The sequence below is a fragment of the Aotus nancymaae genome, unplaced genomic scaffold, assembly GCF_030222135.1.
Source record: "Aotus nancymaae isolate 86718 unplaced genomic scaffold, 86718_ANA_hifiasm-v0.15.2.pri h1tg000122l, whole genome shotgun sequence".
In the NCBI taxonomy this organism is placed as follows: domain Eukaryota; kingdom Metazoa; phylum Chordata; class Mammalia; order Primates; family Aotidae; genus Aotus; species Aotus nancymaae.
In genome coordinates, this window is record NW_026988537.1 from 764,615 (window position 1) to 780,982 (window position 16,368).

General features: G+C 51.3%; 1 protein-coding gene across 6 annotated transcripts in view; it reads right to left on the bottom strand.

Annotated features, from left to right (window-relative positions):
• The window catches only part of GFI1 (growth factor independent 1 transcriptional repressor), a 31,155-nt gene extending 15,132 nt beyond the window's left edge, over positions 1-16,023 (bottom strand). The window contains exons 1-8 of one of the 6 annotated variants that reach the window (XM_064371159.1): positions 15,126-15,203; positions 12,581-12,794; positions 12,074-12,256; positions 9,815-10,302; positions 9,573-9,710; positions 7,369-7,534; positions 1,782-4,625; positions 1,110-1,261 (exon numbers count right to left, since the gene is read on the bottom strand). In XM_064371159.1, the coding sequence (XP_064227229.1) occupies positions 4,447-4,625; positions 7,369-7,534; positions 9,573-9,710; positions 9,815-10,302; positions 12,074-12,256; positions 12,581-12,695 (1,269 nt within the window). In that variant the 5' untranslated portion in view covers positions 12,696-12,794; positions 15,126-15,203 and the 3' untranslated portion in view covers positions 1,110-1,261; positions 1,782-4,446. The other 5 variants (XM_012435442.2, XM_012435440.2, XM_064371160.1 and 2 more) reach the window with 5 other exon arrangements.
• Positions 16,024-16,368: the final 345 nt, after the last annotated feature.

A 16,368-nucleotide genomic window follows, 5' to 3' on the forward strand; every position in this document is an offset into this window, starting at 1 on the left:
CTATATGCAGTATTTAAAATAAAGGAACTAAACTGCACGTATCAACATGAATACATCTCAAAAACAACATGTTAAGCAAAAAAACCAAAAGGTGCAGAAGGATACATAAACTACCATCCATTTACATAAAGTTAAAATATGCTAAATTACATATTGGTTATGGGCTTGTGTATCAATTAAAGGCATACGAACATTCATGGCAATTATATATACTGATTTTGGAATAACGGATGCCTCTGAGGAGAAAAGAAAGGATATGGGGCTAGGCAGGAACATATTCCAATAAGAAATTCAACTATATCTGTAACATGTTATTTCAAAAGTAAAATCTAAAGTAAATATGGCAGAATGGTGGGTACACTAACGTTTATTATTCTCTGCAATTTCCAGTATGCCTAAAATGTCTTATTTAAAAAGTAAAAAAAATTAAACTTCAGAAAAGACTTTTTCTCAATGATTGACAAGATTCCCAACAAAACACTAATATTTCAATAAAATTTGGTCACAAAATTGTCCAAATTCTCATTGTGAAATATCTGTTTTACATATGTCTATATAATAAGAGAGTTATCTAGACAAAAATTATAAAATATAAATATACACACATGTGCCTAAAGACCAGAAAGAAACACATACAAAAAGAACATAAACTTTTAAGATGGAAGGATTTAGGGTGCAATTTCCTTAAACTTTTTTTTTTTTTAAAGACGGGGTTTCACCATGTTGGTCAGACTGGTCTTGAACTCCCGATCTCAGGTGATCCTCCCGCCTTGGCCTCCAAAGTGCTTGAATTACAGGCGTGAGCCACCACGCCCGGCCCAAACTTTTTAATTTTTAAAATCTGACTTAATGAATGGAAAAAGGCGGTTAAAATAAACATATACTTCCTAAAAAGTTTTTACTGTAGAAATAATATGGCAGCACAGATTTAAACAAACAGTGTTCTAGAAATGCACAGTAAAAATTAGTGAAGTCCATTCAGTTCTTCCTCTGAGTTCATCTCTTTCTGTTAAATGATCAGGTTGAACAAACAGGCACACAACAAAATGACTGGGGTCAAATCACTATCACCACCCAGTTTTCAAGGGCAACGGCGGTCAAGAACTCACCGGGGCATGATACTCTGCTATCCCTTTAATTAAGGCGGGGCTTTTAAAACTCAGTTGTTCCATTCGTGTCTCAAATCAATCAGATGAAATTCACCTTTTATGTGGCCTGAATCCTGATAGCTCAGCACACTTGATAGGTAATTTAATCATGTCTGGTGTAGATGAACACAAACTCAAATTAGCTGCTGAAAGAGTTGGTCTTCTCAGAGATAGCTGTGCTTTTCCACTTTTATGCAAGAGCTGAGCTTCACCAACTGGCTAGCTGGAGGTGTTATTAAAAATTTAGTGAAAGAAACAAAGGTGTGCTCTGGTGTCTCTTGTTACCCTTTCTACTGTTACTCCAGCAGACAAAAGGCATAGAGCCTGCCTCATGAATAATGTGACATGGAATATTCACAATCTATTTTTAATGGAGTCAAGTAATAACATTGAGAGATATTTGCAATCTTCAAATTTCACACGGTAACAGGCACAGTAATTTGTTTTGATTCTGAACTGGGGATATCAAGATACATTTTTTACCAAAAAAAATAAAAAAGGCATACAGTTAACATCAAAGTTACAATTCCTCACTTACAGCATACACGGGGATAATGAAAATGGACCAAATGTTCTGTTCTGAGGGAAGAGCAGGGCAGTACAGACGCCTAGATTTCAATCAGTTTTACTTACCCCTCAGTGCGACTTCTTTACTTTTCGAACCAGGTTGGAAATAACCAACCAGTGTGCAGGGTGACTTCTGTGGGAAGGATGTTTTTGTCATCTTTACTCACTGGGAGGTTTGTCTCCCAGGACACTAGGAAGTGGTTCCTGGATGCTGCAACTGTTCATCATCCATCAGTTCTGAAAAACTATCTTAAACTCCATTACAGAGTAAACACATTTAAATTCTGAATGAAAGTAAACTGACATGGAGAGACGTGGTGCTGGCAATCAGGTGAGGACAGCCAAGAACTGAGATTTGGAGACACCAGAGACAAGCACATTCAAGCCCCGCTTTCCCACCAACCCGAGAGAAAGTCCTGTGGATTCTATTTGTTTCCCAGGCTTTCAAGCAATCTCACTTCCCTTTGTGCTGTAGAGAGCAGAGCCAGCCCACAGGATGAAGCAGGAGTTCATATTCTGTTTATTCACTTACCATCTCAGTAAATATTTATTGATCTCCTACTGTGTGCCAGGCACTATTCCAGGAACTGAAGATTCAGCAATGAGTAAATAAATACTCATATGACATTGTCCTCACTGCTGTATCTCCACCCCCTAGAAGAGTGCCCAGCACATAGTCGGTGTTCAATCATACAGGTGAAATCGATTTGAGTTGGAAATGGGCAATCTTCTGGTCCTCAATATGAGCCATGCATACCTTGAGTATCTGGCTGGGTGTTAAAGCACTAGTAGTAGGGATTTGGGGCAGGACCTTATTCTGGTTTCATTCTCTTAAAGGACTGACTGATATAAAAAGCTCCCACAGGTGGGACAGACCAGAAATAACCCAGATCCTCATGTACCTTTAGATCTGTTACTTGCATTAGGGGAGGCAGCTAACCAATCTCATACTTTTTCTCCTTTCCAGTTTTCACAGAATCAAAGCAGTCAGGGTTGGACTGCAATGACAGAGCTGTCTCCACATTACTTGGTCAAGGAAACCAGTATCAGGGAAGTCAAAAGATTTACCCAAGTCACATGATGTGTTGGTGACAGAGCTGTGACTAAAACTAAAACCTCTAGACCTAAGATCTGTGATTTCTATATTCATCTGGGAGTCTTCAGGCCCATAAAAAATTATGTTGAAATTTTTAGAGGAAAGAGCGTACTTATGTGCCTGTGGAACCATCAGGGGCTCTACAAAGTAGGAGCTTAGTTTTCTACACCTCCTAGTTTTTGTCTTGTTAAAGAAGTATCTCTGAGGGGTAGAAACAAAGGAGAAAGTATATGAAAAACCAAAGCAACTGGATTTTACACTCTTCTGGATGTTAGCTCATCTGCTTCTCTTTTATACTCTACTGCAGTTTCCTGCAGTGCCAGCTTCCCCCCACCCCAGACTAAAACAAAGGTCTTCCCCAAATTCCTTTCCTAAAGGAAAGGCAATCTGTAATAGTCTTAATAGTTTATTAACTTAAAACATCACTCTAATAAATATGTATTAATAAACATAATGCATACCAGAAGATCTAAAAACATTTACCAACCTCATCAAACTGAAAATACCACTTTTTACCCTCTCTATGATACACATGAAGGGTCAAAGAGTTGAAGACAGAGCCTTCACTTCCACATGCCTGCTAGCTCAGACATCTTTAAACTATCAGCTTAACAATAAAAAACTGAATATACACACATATCTTTGAAGTAACTGTTCAGCTGCTTTTTGTTTACACCTGATAAAATCCAAAAGGGTCAAAAGGGAAGATTTACAATTCTGTGTTGTCTTCTCAGAATTCTCTCCAAGGGTAAGAACAGACCCAGCCACTTGGAGGTGCAACTGTTGGATTTTGAGGAGCAGAGTCAGGAGTTGTGACTTCAGTCTCTCTTCCCCGGTACCTAGCATGGCGCTTGGTACCTCGATAGCCAGTGATCCATGAACATGTGCTGAGTCAATGAATGACATCTTGGCCACAGGCATTGCTTGTGCTTTTACCTCCATTGATGAAGCCTTCACAGGCCTCCTGAAGGGAGGACCTCTAATCCCCTCCCATCACCAACTTCTCTTCTGCTCCTTCTTGGGGTAGCCTTGATGGTGCATCTCATGACTTCAAAAGTATTAAACTTCCCAAAATCAGTTTCCGAGTCAGTCTTTGAGGAAGAGAAATGATTCCTCCAAGATTTATAGGCAGCACCCAAAAGAAGGGGGTCAACAGACGCCCCAGAAGAAAAAAAATAAAATTTAACACTCATTCTTCTTTCTAGATAAAAATATTAGCATGTGTCCACCTTGTAAATGATGAGTCCTCCTCTTCCACACAAATGACTGGAGTAGGTCAGGAAGGGGAGGGAAGAACCCTAAAGGACATTCCTGTCTAGATTAGTGCTGGAAATGGGAAGGAATGCGAGGGCTAAGATTTCTTCTGGTCCCCATTTGACTATGCCTTTGTCTTCAGGTGTAGAGGAGCCTATTTGTGTCTGAAGCCTAGAGAGTCACTTGATTCTTACTCTGGGCTGCACTTGAAAAGGTACCTCATCTCCTCTGGCAGCTCCAGGAGGTAAGGCAAAGGAGGAACACCCTGGCGGGATCTGCAGACTGGACCTGGGGCCTGCAAAATCAGGAGGGAGTGATGGCAGGCAGGGAGGCTGCCCTCTGTAGTGTGGTGTAGCTGCTGCTTGCAGCCAGCCAGGGTGCTCATTTGAGCCCGTGCTGCGTCTCCCGGTGCCTCCGGAGGTCCACCTTCCTCTGGAAACCCTTCCCACAAAGGTCACAGCCAAAGGGTTTGAAGCCTGTGTGTTTGCGGCTGTGGGTGATGAGGTTGGAGCTCTGGCTGAATGCCTTGCCACACACCTGGCACTTGTGGGGCTTCTCACCTGTGGGGATGGGAGGGGGAGGGGAGAAAATATGAGCCTATGATAAAGCTAGAGGGGACCCACTGTGACCCACGCGCTCTTAGCAGCAGCTGGCTGCACCACAGTCTAAGGCCTTCAAGCAACTTGGAGGGTGACGTGTTGCAACATGAACTGACTCCCAGTCTGCAATGCGAGTCCCTGGAAGCACCATGGGTGCACCAGGTGAAAGAGAGGTTCCCAGCCAAAGGCCTGAGTGGGGGTTCCCAGCCAAAGGCCTCAAACCGTTTCCTGCTAAACGGAAGCAGAGCAAAGGCCACGTGCCCTCCCCAGCTGAATCTACCCCAGGGAGGGCTCCCCTGACTTTATAAGCTGTGAACACCCAGAGCAGATGTTCAACAGGAAGGGGAGGGGGAAGCTGTCCTAAAACCGTGTGACTCCGTTCTAATTCAGAGGAAGTTTTCAAATCTGAATTTCCAAGTGGATGTTAGTTTGTATGGACCAGTGAGCCTGTCTTCTTTCTTTTTCTTGAAGGACAGCAGAGTATATCTGAAAAACATCTTAACATGGACATTTTTCTTTCTTTCTTTTTAAATTTTAAGTTCCAGGGTACATGTCCAGGATACATTTTTCAATATCTTATTTTAAAAATCCACATTTGGGCCACAAAGTATTTCTTAAGGTAGCTGATATTTTTCTGTCTTGATTTTTCTTTCATTTTATGAGGTTAGTCACATGATTCTTTATATACCAGCAATTCTTTACCACAAATTAATAAATCAGAGAACACAAAAAGGTTTTGTCTTTTTCCCCATCTCATGTGTTGTTGGTTAAATGGCATGAATTTCCAAATAGCCCCAGCATGGCATTTTAGTCAGGGCTCAGCCTTGGAAAAAATTATAAAATAGATGATGTTTGTTTTTGAGGAACACTCTGTACCCCTTGATACACTATTTTCTGTTTTCACGCTTTGGATTTCCTCGATAAGAAACAACCCATCAAAACGTATTCTATCCCTTTAGGGTCAAACAAATCTGAGAAACAAATTCTAGGTATAATGTAAATGTTTGATAAGGGCTTAATGTTTTATTCAGTCAAGATCCTAGTTGCATTTTGATAAGTGTCCTGAATACCTTACTTATAAGGAGTGAATTACATGGAAATTTCAGGTAAGAGGGAATGATTAAAGTAGACTACTTTTCTGGGTTTTCAATGGAAATATATACATTACCCAAGCATATTTATAAACATCAAGGGTGGGTGTTTAGAATACACTGTGATTTGTTCTAAATCAGTATTCATATTCTGCAATACAATTTTCAGAAATTCTGGGTCTCATGTAAATGTCTTTCACTATTAGAGTGTTCTTGGCATTGAAGCTCCCACCCACACACAAAGTGTTAGGCAAAGAGTCCAGAATTAGAAGCCAGAGCATTACATGGCTCCATTATTCGCTCAGTCTGACTTTTGATAAATCATTCACTCTTCCTGAGTTTCAGGATGCTAAGAGTGGCTCATTCTACTTTATTGAGTAGCATTAAGAATCAAATGAAATGATAGATTTGAAAGTACTTTGTAAATTATAAAGCATTGGGCCAGGTGCGGTGGCTCAAGCCTGTAATCCCAGCACTTTGGGAGGCTGAGGCGGGTGGATCATGAGGTCAAGAGATCGAGACCATCCTGGCCAACACGGTGAAACCCCGTATCTACTAAAAATACAAAAAATTAGCTGGGCATGGTGGCGCGTGCCTGTAATCCCAGCTACTCAGGAGGCTGAGGCAGGAGAATTGCCTGAACCCAGGAGGCGGAGGTTGCGGTGAGCCGAGATCCCTCCATTGCACTCCAGCCTGGGTAACAAGAGCGAAACTCCATCTCAAAAAAAAAAAAAATAAATAAATAAATAAATAAATAAATAAATAAATAAATTATAAAGCATTATAATAGGTAAGGAATTATTATTATGGCATAAACTTGCAGATATTTTGAAAAGAGCAATAAGTGAACAGAAGCTTTCTATGTCTACCAACCCTCATGACTCTAAACATAGAATACAATAAACAGTGGTCAAGAGTGGACATTTGAGAGGTCAGACCTGAATTTGAGCTCTGACCCTGTCATTTGCTAGCAGTGTGACCCTGGGTAGATTACCTGGCCTCATTTTTTTCATCTCTAAAATGGGGAGAAGGAGTAGTCTCTACCTCCAAGAGTTGTTGTGATCATAAAATGAAATAATGCATTTTAGAAATGCTCAGCAGAGAGTTTAATCACATCTGTCATTATTTGTTCCTCCTCAATCACAATAAGCTCTCAGACTCCTAAAAATGCAGCTAAAGAGGCCACATGAATCCCTCCCACAAAAGGCCAGGTGGTTAAAGAAAGTCCTCAATCTCTAGGTAAGCTTTAGAGTAACTCTCTTTGCTCTTTAGAGCAGATCTCTAAGAGGACCCTGGAGCTTCATATTTCACCCAGAGCAGGCAGCAGTGGAAGCAGCTGCCAACCTAGAGGAAAATGTTCCTTCCAAGAAGAGAGAAACTGTGAGCTGACCTGCTGAGTAGCCTTTGAGACACAACCCCAAATCAAGGTGGCTCTGGGGAGATTTACGTCTATAAATGAACTTAAGAACCCACCCCTTTGTTTTCTTTAACACAGAGCAGTGATTAACTCCATCAGGAAGGTCTCATCCACCACTCACTGGGGCCAGAAATCAGAGAAGGTGAGTTACGCTGGCCTCGGGATGTTTCCTACAAGCCAAGGGCCTTCAGCTCACCAGTGTGGATGAAGGTGTGTTTCTTCATGTCTGACTTCTGGTGGAACCTCTTGCCACAGTACTGACAGGGGTAGGGCCGGGTGTCTGAGTGGATGAGCAGGTGCGTGGACAGGGTGGATGACCTCTTGAAGCTCTTGCCACAGATCTTACAGTCAAAGCTCCGTTCCTGCAGAGAGAGAGAGATGTGGTACTCCTGCGGTCACCTAGACTGCTGCTCTCCTCGCCCCTGAGCTGACCCTAAAATCCCTTCAACACTTTTTCTTTTTTTTTTTTTTTGAGACAAAGTCTCCTCTGTCACCCAGGCTGGAGTACAGTGGCATGATCTCAGCTCACTGCAACCTTCGTCTCCCAAGTTCAAGCAATTCTTGTGTCTCAGCCTCCCAAGTAGCTAGGATTACAGGCGCCACCACCACACCCTACTAATTTTTGTATTTTTAGCAGAGACGGAGTTTCACCATGTTGGCCAGGCTGGTCTCGAACTCCTGGTCTCAAGTAGTTCGCCCATCTCAGCCTCCCAAAGTACTGGGATTACAGGCATGAGCCACTGTACCCGTCCCTTGAACACTTTTTCTACCAAAACATTCTTTACCCACAATCTTCCACACCCCATGGCAAAAACATATCCACACCCTGCTTTTTTTGACACCATTAACACACACTTCTCCACCCTCTTCAACAGGAGGCTTAGACCTCAGTCACTTCAGATGCCTCCTCCCCCAGCCAGTGTGGGTTCTGGGGGAGATGGGCTGATATTCTTTTTAGCCTTCTCCTGTCATAGCATTCTCCTGTCATAGCTATTGTTATATTTATTTGCTCATCTACTCTCCATCTCTCAGCTAAACTGCAATCTTCACGTGAGCATGCTGTCAAGGACCTGATGTGCTATAGGATTCTTAAGTACTTGGCACCTGGAAGTTAGGCAACAAATATTTATTCATGAAAGAATAGCAGGGGCGGGGTGTGGTGGCTGAGGCCTGTAATCCCAGCACTTTGGGAGGTGAGATGGGCAGATCACTTGAGGCCAGGATTTGGAGACCAGCATGGCCAACATGGTGAAACTCTATCTCTACTAAAAATACAAAATTAGCCGGGTGTGGTGGCGGCTGCCTGTAATTCCAGGTACCTGGGAGGCTGAGGCAGGAGAATCACTTGAACCCGGGGAGTGAAGCTTGCAGTGGGCTGCGATGGTGCCACTGCCCTCCAGCCTGAGTGACAGAGTGAGACTCTGTCTCAAAAAAAAAAAAAAAAAAAAAAAAAAAAAATTAACTGTGACGTGTGCCTGTAATCCCAGCTACTTGGGAGGCCAAGGCACAAGAATCACTTTAAACTGGCAGGGGGAGGTTGCAGTGAGCAGAGATTGTGCCACTGCACTCCAGCCTGGGCAACAGAGCTACACTCTGTCTCAAAAACAAAAGAGAGGAGGGGAGGGGAAGGGAGAGAGAATAGCAAGGTAAATATGCTACTGTATACTCTAAATGAGCTGAGATCCCACCTTTTCAGTCGGGAGGGGTCAATGCAAATTAAGTAACAACCATTTGGTGAAAAGAATAGGCACGGCTGGGTACACGGTGGTTCACGCCTGTAATCCCAGCAATTTGGGAGGCCGAGGCAGACAGATCACGAGGTTAGGAGTTTGAGACCAGCTTGACCAACATGGAGAAACTCCAGCTCTACTAAAAACACAAAATTAGCCGGGCGTGATAGCATGCGCCTGTAATTCCGGCTACTCAGGAGGCTGAGGCGGGAGAATCGCTTGAACCCAGAAGGCGGAAGTTGCAGTGAGCCGAGATTGTGTGCACTTCCCAGCCTGGGCGACAGAGCAAGAGTCCGTCTCAAAAAAAAAAAAAAAAAAAAAAAAAAAAGGCTCAGAGAAATAGAGCTAATAAGTCTGACATATCAGCAGCACGAATCAGTGCATACAAACCTTCTTCAAGCCCAGGATCGCACTCTCCAGGCTCACAGTGATGTGACACCAAAATCTAGGGCTGCCTCAAGACCTAAGCCGGCCACGTGTGTGTAGGGAACGTTATCTTTCCCAGGGCAAGGAGACGCAGCGGAAGGGCTGGGGGAGGAAACTGGGGGCAGTCAGGGAGAAAACTTCCAGGCAAGAGCGAGCGGCTGGCGCTGCACCTAGGAGATGCAGAAGACCCCAGGGTGCAAAAAACCTGAGCGAGGCCGCTCGCAGCGGCGCGCCCGGGGCTTACCTGCGAGTGCACGGCTTTGTGCTGCTCCAGGCTCACCGCGTGCCCGAAGGTCTTGCCGCACATCTCGCAGGCAAAGGGTCTGGTACCGCTGTGGGACCTGCGCACGTGCACCTCGAGCCCATGAGGCGTGGAGAACACCTGAGGCGGGTGGGGCCGGGGAGAAGGCCGCTGAGCGGGGCCGCGGGGCGCGGGGCGGGGAAGCAGGCGCAGGGCGGGCGACGCGGGGAGCTCGGACGCCTCACCTTGCTGCACTTGATGCACTTGTAGGAGCCGCCGCCCAGCAGCAGCCGGGTGCACAGCAGCTCAGACTCCACCTTGACGCCGGCGCCTTTGTCCGCGCGCAGCCCATGGCCACGCTCCGGGTACAGCAAGCCCGCGGCTGCAGTGGGCCGCTCGTACAACCCGGCCGCCGCGGACCCGAAGTCGCCGTAGAGCCCTAGGCCAGGGCTGGCGGCGGCCCCGGCCCCTGAGCTGCAGCTCCCTGGAGCCCCGGCCCCCACGCCGCCCGCTGCCCGCTTCGGGCCGTACAGCGTGGCCGGGTGGCCTGGCTCCGGGGCGGATTCACAGAAGAGGCCCAGGCCGGCGCCGCGCTCCAGGGCCCCGCAAGGTCGGTAGCTCTGCACCAGGTGCCGCAGGTCAGAACCCGCCAGGCCGCTCCATGAATACGGTTTGAAAGGCAGGGGGAAGGGCTGGGCTTCGTCCATTGACGGGCACATCGACTTCTCCGAGGCTGTGGAGGCACAAGGGAGCGGCCGGTCAGGCTTCAGAGGGCAGAGCGGAGGCCGCCGGGCTGCAGCTCTGCAGCTGCGGGTGTGGCCTGTTCGCGGACTGCGGGGCACCCAGCTCTGGTAGGACACTGCGTGCTCCAGGCGCCAGGCCCACCCCAGGGTAAAATGCGGCCCAGGCCCTGGGGCCTTGCCGGCCACTAGAGGAGGCAGAGCAGCAAATACATCATTGAAAAGACCTCGGGAGAGGTCGTAAATTTTGTGCGAGGGCAGCTGAGGCGCTTGGCGTTCTGAGGATCTTTTCTGGCTGAACCTGCGCACCTGGAGATCCTATGGGGAAGGTCACGTCACTAAATGCCCCATTCGGCCTCGCACAGCACTCGTGGGCGAAGGGTCCAGCCAGCAGCGCAGGCATTCTCCCAGCCCCTACATGTTCCCACTCAAATTCTTTTTATTCCCCGAATCCACGAGGAAGGAGGGAGAGGGTCCATAAATGCGGCCTCGAACTACCCGAAAGGTTGGTATCTGAATAAACCGGAAGGTATTAAGGTTTCACAAAGTTAAATGCCCAGTGTACACAGCAAAGGGGCAGCAGGAAGGGGGCTTTTGGGCTTAAGCTGCCCGCCAAATACTCCCAATTCCTGTTATAGTTTGATGGAGGTGGGGAACCCGAATTTCTCAGAGAATAACTGTATATCTCATAAGGTTTTGCCACCACCTGCAAAGAGACAGCTCTGAATTCTCACCCTGCTACGCTCCCACTCACATGAATTTTGCTAAAACTAGTGACCCAACGCACGTGAGTGCATACGGCATTTACACACACACACACACACACACACACTCACTCCATTTCAGGCTGGCCACTTCAGTGAAAGGCTGTACCCAGAGTTTCGTTCCGAGGGGTTTGGGACCTAGTCCTTGCCCGGCCACTTGACGCCCTGGCAGGAAGAATCCTCCCACCGCCGGCTCCCAGACACATTCGCTGGAGCTATGGGTTTAGCCAAGTCAACTCACTGATTGTGGGACGGGTGGTGGTATCTTTTAAAACTAGCAAACATTCTGGGTATAACCGGCCCTTGTCAAAATCTGGCTGGTTAGCTCACTCCTTCCCCAGGCCGGGACCGAGACGCCCCCACCCAACGTGCAGTCACTTCGTTTGCCTGAAGCTGGATTGCTCGCTGGAAATGAAACCTAGAGGGCAGGTCCCTGAGGCTGGGTCAACCTGGCAAAACGAAAAATGAAACAGGGCCCCAATCTGCGCCTGTGAAGACCAAGCCGCGGGCTGAGATTTTCGTCTACCCTAGGACCTCCCTCCTGCCCCGCGCCTAGCTCCTCTGCCTGGCCCTTACTGCCCTCCTCTCCGTTTGTTTGAGGTCCGGGGGTCTAGATTGTGGGATCCTAGCACTTTATGAAAAAATCAAGTCTGGTCAGAAAACGAAACATCAGCGTTGCAGCCAGTCGAAAACCCTGGTTTGTTTTCCGTCGCCAGCCAGCTCCACGCAAACGACGAGCAGCCAGGGTCCCGCCTCCTAGGATGAAGGCAGCGGCCCCAGCGGGCAAGCTGTCCAAGTCCCAGAGAAGCCGGATGCCTCCTTCTGGCCTCCTTCCCCTACGAATCAGCTCGCTCCTCCCGGAAAGACTCTCCAACTCCCCGTTAGAATTTCTACGCCCAAGATCGCTCCCATCCGCCCTACCCCCAAACCACCCCCCCACCCACCAAACACTGCCCGGTCCCTGCAGCTCCCGCCCCAGCAGTTCCCAGTGGGTTCCTACCTGGAGACGCAGAGGGTGACGGGGGCCTCCAGAAGTCCTCAAACTCTGAGCTCCGTTCACAGACGCTGCCCTCGCAGCTGTCTGGGGATGTGGAGGCTCTGTCTGGGGCTTCGGTCAGCTGCGATTCAGGGGACAAACGGTCCCCGGGCTCCGCCTTCGTCCCACCTGCATTTGAAGTGCTATCTGCAGAGAGGAGGCAGGTGAGGGGCTCGGGTTGGGACTGGTTGAGCCTGGGGGTTCTGAAGGTTCCCCCAACCCCCCTGACCAGGGCACCGGAGCGTCTTCCCCTCTCCACCCAGACCCTGGCCAGGAACCATCTCGGATCTGAGGACAGGCGCAGAGAGACCGTGGCACCTAGGAGACAAACCCCGAGGAACCAGGACAGCAGGAAACAAAAACGGCAGCCTAGGGGACGCTGGGGCAGCCCCTCCCAGCTCCCGGGTAATGGTGTGTCAATGTGCAGTCAGAGTCCCCGGGAGCAGCCCTGCCGGGCCCCGCGCCTCGCACCTGCTTGGCTGGGTGCTGGTACATTTTCTAAACGGAGGGAATAGTCTGGTCCTGGGGAGCGCGGCTGGTGGTAGCTGTGCGCCTTCTTGCTCTTGACGAGGAATGAGCGCGGCATGGTGGTCTGGGGCTTTCCCCACTCCGCCCCAAGAGTCCCTGGAGCCGCTGTCACCCACAGTCACTCCGAAGGCTTGCTCAGCCACAGCCCGGCGGAGACCTGAGAGGGGAAGAAAACCAGGTGGAAACGCGGGTCAGTACTCTCAGGTGCTGGGGACTGGGCACCCAGGCAGAGGGAGAGCACCGGCCGGGGAGGAGCGCAGAGGGCCCATGGGAGGAGGGGCTTGGCCCCGCTGCGCCGCGCTTACCAGGTGGCACTCGGACAGGTGGCGCGAACCCGCCGCCGTTGCCGCCGCCGCCACTGACACAGCTCAGCGGTAAAACCTGTCCCGGGGCCCTGGCTCGGGCCCCTTTCCTCCTCCCTGCTCACGCCCCCCAGCTCCTCCCCCTTCCTAGCCAAGCTCGCTCCGGCAAACTCTCTGGAGAGCCGTAGTTCCCATCGGGTGGGTCACCTCAACTCAGCTACTCGTTGCCTGCCTGGCTGTGCTTTATGGCTGGCGAGGGAGGGCGGGAAAACGAGAATCGGTTTAGGGGTCGGGGATGCCCAGTGGTCGAGGACCCGGAAGGGGCAAGGAGCCAAGACCTCCAAGAGCCAGCTACAAACCGGAGTGAAAGGCGGCGGGGCAGGGACGAAACACAAAACAGGGGCGGCGGTGTTGGGACCCCAGCAAAGGGACAGGAAAGTGAGGGGAGTAACAGACGACCAATCCCCACCTCAGGAGAAATTCGCATCCGGGTGATCCCTGTTGCCCCTCACTTGTGCCCCACGTAGGAGAAACTTTGGCCCCGGACTCCCGAGTGCTGCGGGCACCACCTGAGGTGGCGGCGAGCCATCCCAGACCATGGAGACCTAACCTCGGGAATCAGGTCCCGGGAAAAAGCACTTTCCATTCTTCTCACCAAAAAATCTTGTCCTACGGAAGTGAAGCCCGATCCACGAACACTGACTGGGAAATGCTAGGTGTCCCGAATCGGTGGTGCACTGATAATTTAGCAGACAAGTAAGACACGACGCCAGAGGACGCAGGCTGCACTGGCAGAGGGCGAGGGTCGGCCAAGCCGCCCAGGGGGCCGCTCTCATTCACCCCCAATCAGTTCACCTAATCCCAGGTCGAAATCTGAGCCCGGCGGGAGGGCGGGGCTGCGCCAGCCTCGGCTCCAGCCGGCTCCGGGGGGCGGGCCCCCACAGTCAAGGTGGTCTGGGGTAAACGAATCTGCCTTCCTCCCGGGGTGAAGGCGATGGGGACCCGGTTCACACGTGAGCTGCGGTACAGCAGTTCTCGATGGCTTCGGTTGGTTCAGAAACAAGGGTGCTGGGGGCAGGACCCTCAGTCCCCCAGCTTCGTGCTGTTTCCACTGCTGTACTAAGAGCTGCTCGGCTTCCTAGGCAAGACGCAGGCCACAGAGTCTACGTCTGTCTTTCGGAGCTGTCGGCTCAAAACGAGTTCTAGCGGCCTCGGTCCCCGTAGGGTGCAGGCCTCCTGCTTCAGATCCCCAGCCCCATTGTGTCCCCTTCTCTGGAGGAATGGGAACAGACGTGGGAGAAAAGACGCCTGGGACGTGTCGCGGGGCACCAACGACGTTTCCGTGACCTAAGCGCCAGAATGCCCCTAGGGACTAGGGTGCCATCCGCCTCCGTCAGGGTTGGCTCCCGGGGCTAGAGCTTTGCCGCTTCCTGCACTTCTCGGCCGTACAATTAGATGCCACAAACCCCAAACCCAATTCTTTAAACAGCCGCGAAACTCAGAAGAAAAGAAAAACGGAGTGGCGTTGTCCCGAGGGTCCCGCTGCGGCTGGGACACGCGTTGGCTGTGAGCGGGACCGATGGGGACGGGGGAGCTGTCAGAGCCAGAGCTGGGTCTGGGCTAGAGCCGCGAGGGACCAGGCGGACGTGGAGGCCGCCTTCCCACCCGGGCTGTAAGCGCGCGCCTCTCTCACAGTCCGGCCCGCTTCGCTGATTCCTGTCGGGAGGGACGGAGGCGGGGGAGGTAGCGGCGCCGGGCCACCGCCGAGCGCGTGGGAAGGTAACCCCGCACTGCAGCTGGCGCGGGAGGCGGGGCAGACCCTCCGCGAGCTGAGGCCTCTCCTCAACGTCCCAGCCCGGGAAGGCGGGAGCCGAGGGCGCTGAGGGGGTGGCCTCCGAGCGCAGCTGCCGCGGCCTCCCACCAGATGCTTCCTTCCCGGGTGGATTCGGCTCCCCTGCCGAACCACTAGGCTGCCTGCCGCGCGCCTCCGGCTCCAGGTTTCCAGCCGCGCTGCTCGAGTCTCGCCCTAACCCAGCTGCCGGGGCTCTCGGGGCTCCGCACGGCGGTCCACAGCAGGTGGGAACCCGCCCGCGCCCTCTGGTCGCCCCCGCAGCGCCAGTGCTCCGCGAGTCCCCGCGGCCGCCCCCACCAGGGCGGGAGGCGCAGAACAACCTTGGCGGACCTACCTGCGGGGTCAGGGCGCGGGCACCGCGCTAGGAGAGTTTTCAAACGAAATCTTGCTTTTGGAAGAGACCGCTCTGTCTCTCTGACCTTAAAAAAAAAAATCTCCTTCCGAGCTCAGCCCCCAAAACCACAAGCTTCACTTCCTGAGCGTTATTGAGTCGTTCACACAGCCCTCCCAGACCTGCTCCCAACCCCGGTCGGGCGGCCCGGCGCGCTACTTTGCGCAAGTGGCCAGGCGGGTGCGGGGGGCCTGGCCTTTCCAGCGTGTCCCTTAGTCGTCCTCCCAGTTCGCTCCCTGTGGGTCGGCGGGGGATGGGGGAAATTGGAGGTCCGGACGCTCAGGCACTAGAAATGACTCGAAAGAAAATAACTATTCTTGGCTCCGGGGAGACTTCCGCAGCGAGAGAAGCCACAGATTCAGGACAGAGATTGACTGCCGAGTGAGGGGTGGGGGCGCACAGCTCCGAGGACCCTCCCTGCTCCTCTGGCATCCGTCCCCTGCCATGCCCCCCCAACCCCGCCCCCTGCTAGGGCTGCACCACCCCCAGCTCAGGACTGTGAATCACCGGCCCGCGGTGCCGCCGGCCTGGAGCCCGGCGAGTGGCCACGGCGTCCGCAGAGCGAAACCTGCCCTGCAGCCCCGAAATAGCTTGTTGTGGAAACACTTCGGGATAAATACGCCCAACGAGGCTGAAAATACCTTGACACCCAATCCGAGAGGTTTGCTCATTTCCCTTCGGATTTAGGTAATGGTTAAATTTGGAAGAGGTGGGCGAGCGCCGAGCCCCCGGCGGAGAGGGCCCTGGCGGCGCGTCCTGCGGGCGCCCGGCGGGACCGGTGGGCGCACCCTCCCCGCGTGGAGCTCGCCGGCTCGCGGCTGGGTCCACTCAGGCTTCGACTAATTTCCGGTGGTGGAAGCTGCGAAATTAAAGGCAGCGCGGGAGGGAGCGCGCGGGGGCAGCGCCGGCGGCTGCTCTGCTGACTCCGCCCTGCCGGGGCAAGCCAAGGAGAGCGGGACCTCGCACGCGGGCTCTGCCAGGTACCGGGTGCTGGCGGGAAGAGTAAAGCACCATGAAAACACAACTTCATGATCATGAAATTCCATAAAGAAAAGCTTGAGTAAAATCTTAACCCCAAACTATATTTCCTCTCCAAAGCCAGACCAATGAAACTTTGGACAGTAACAAGATTTGAGTTTTGAAGTTCATTTAAGGCATTTTTTAAAAGAATTGGTTTGTGAGCTTT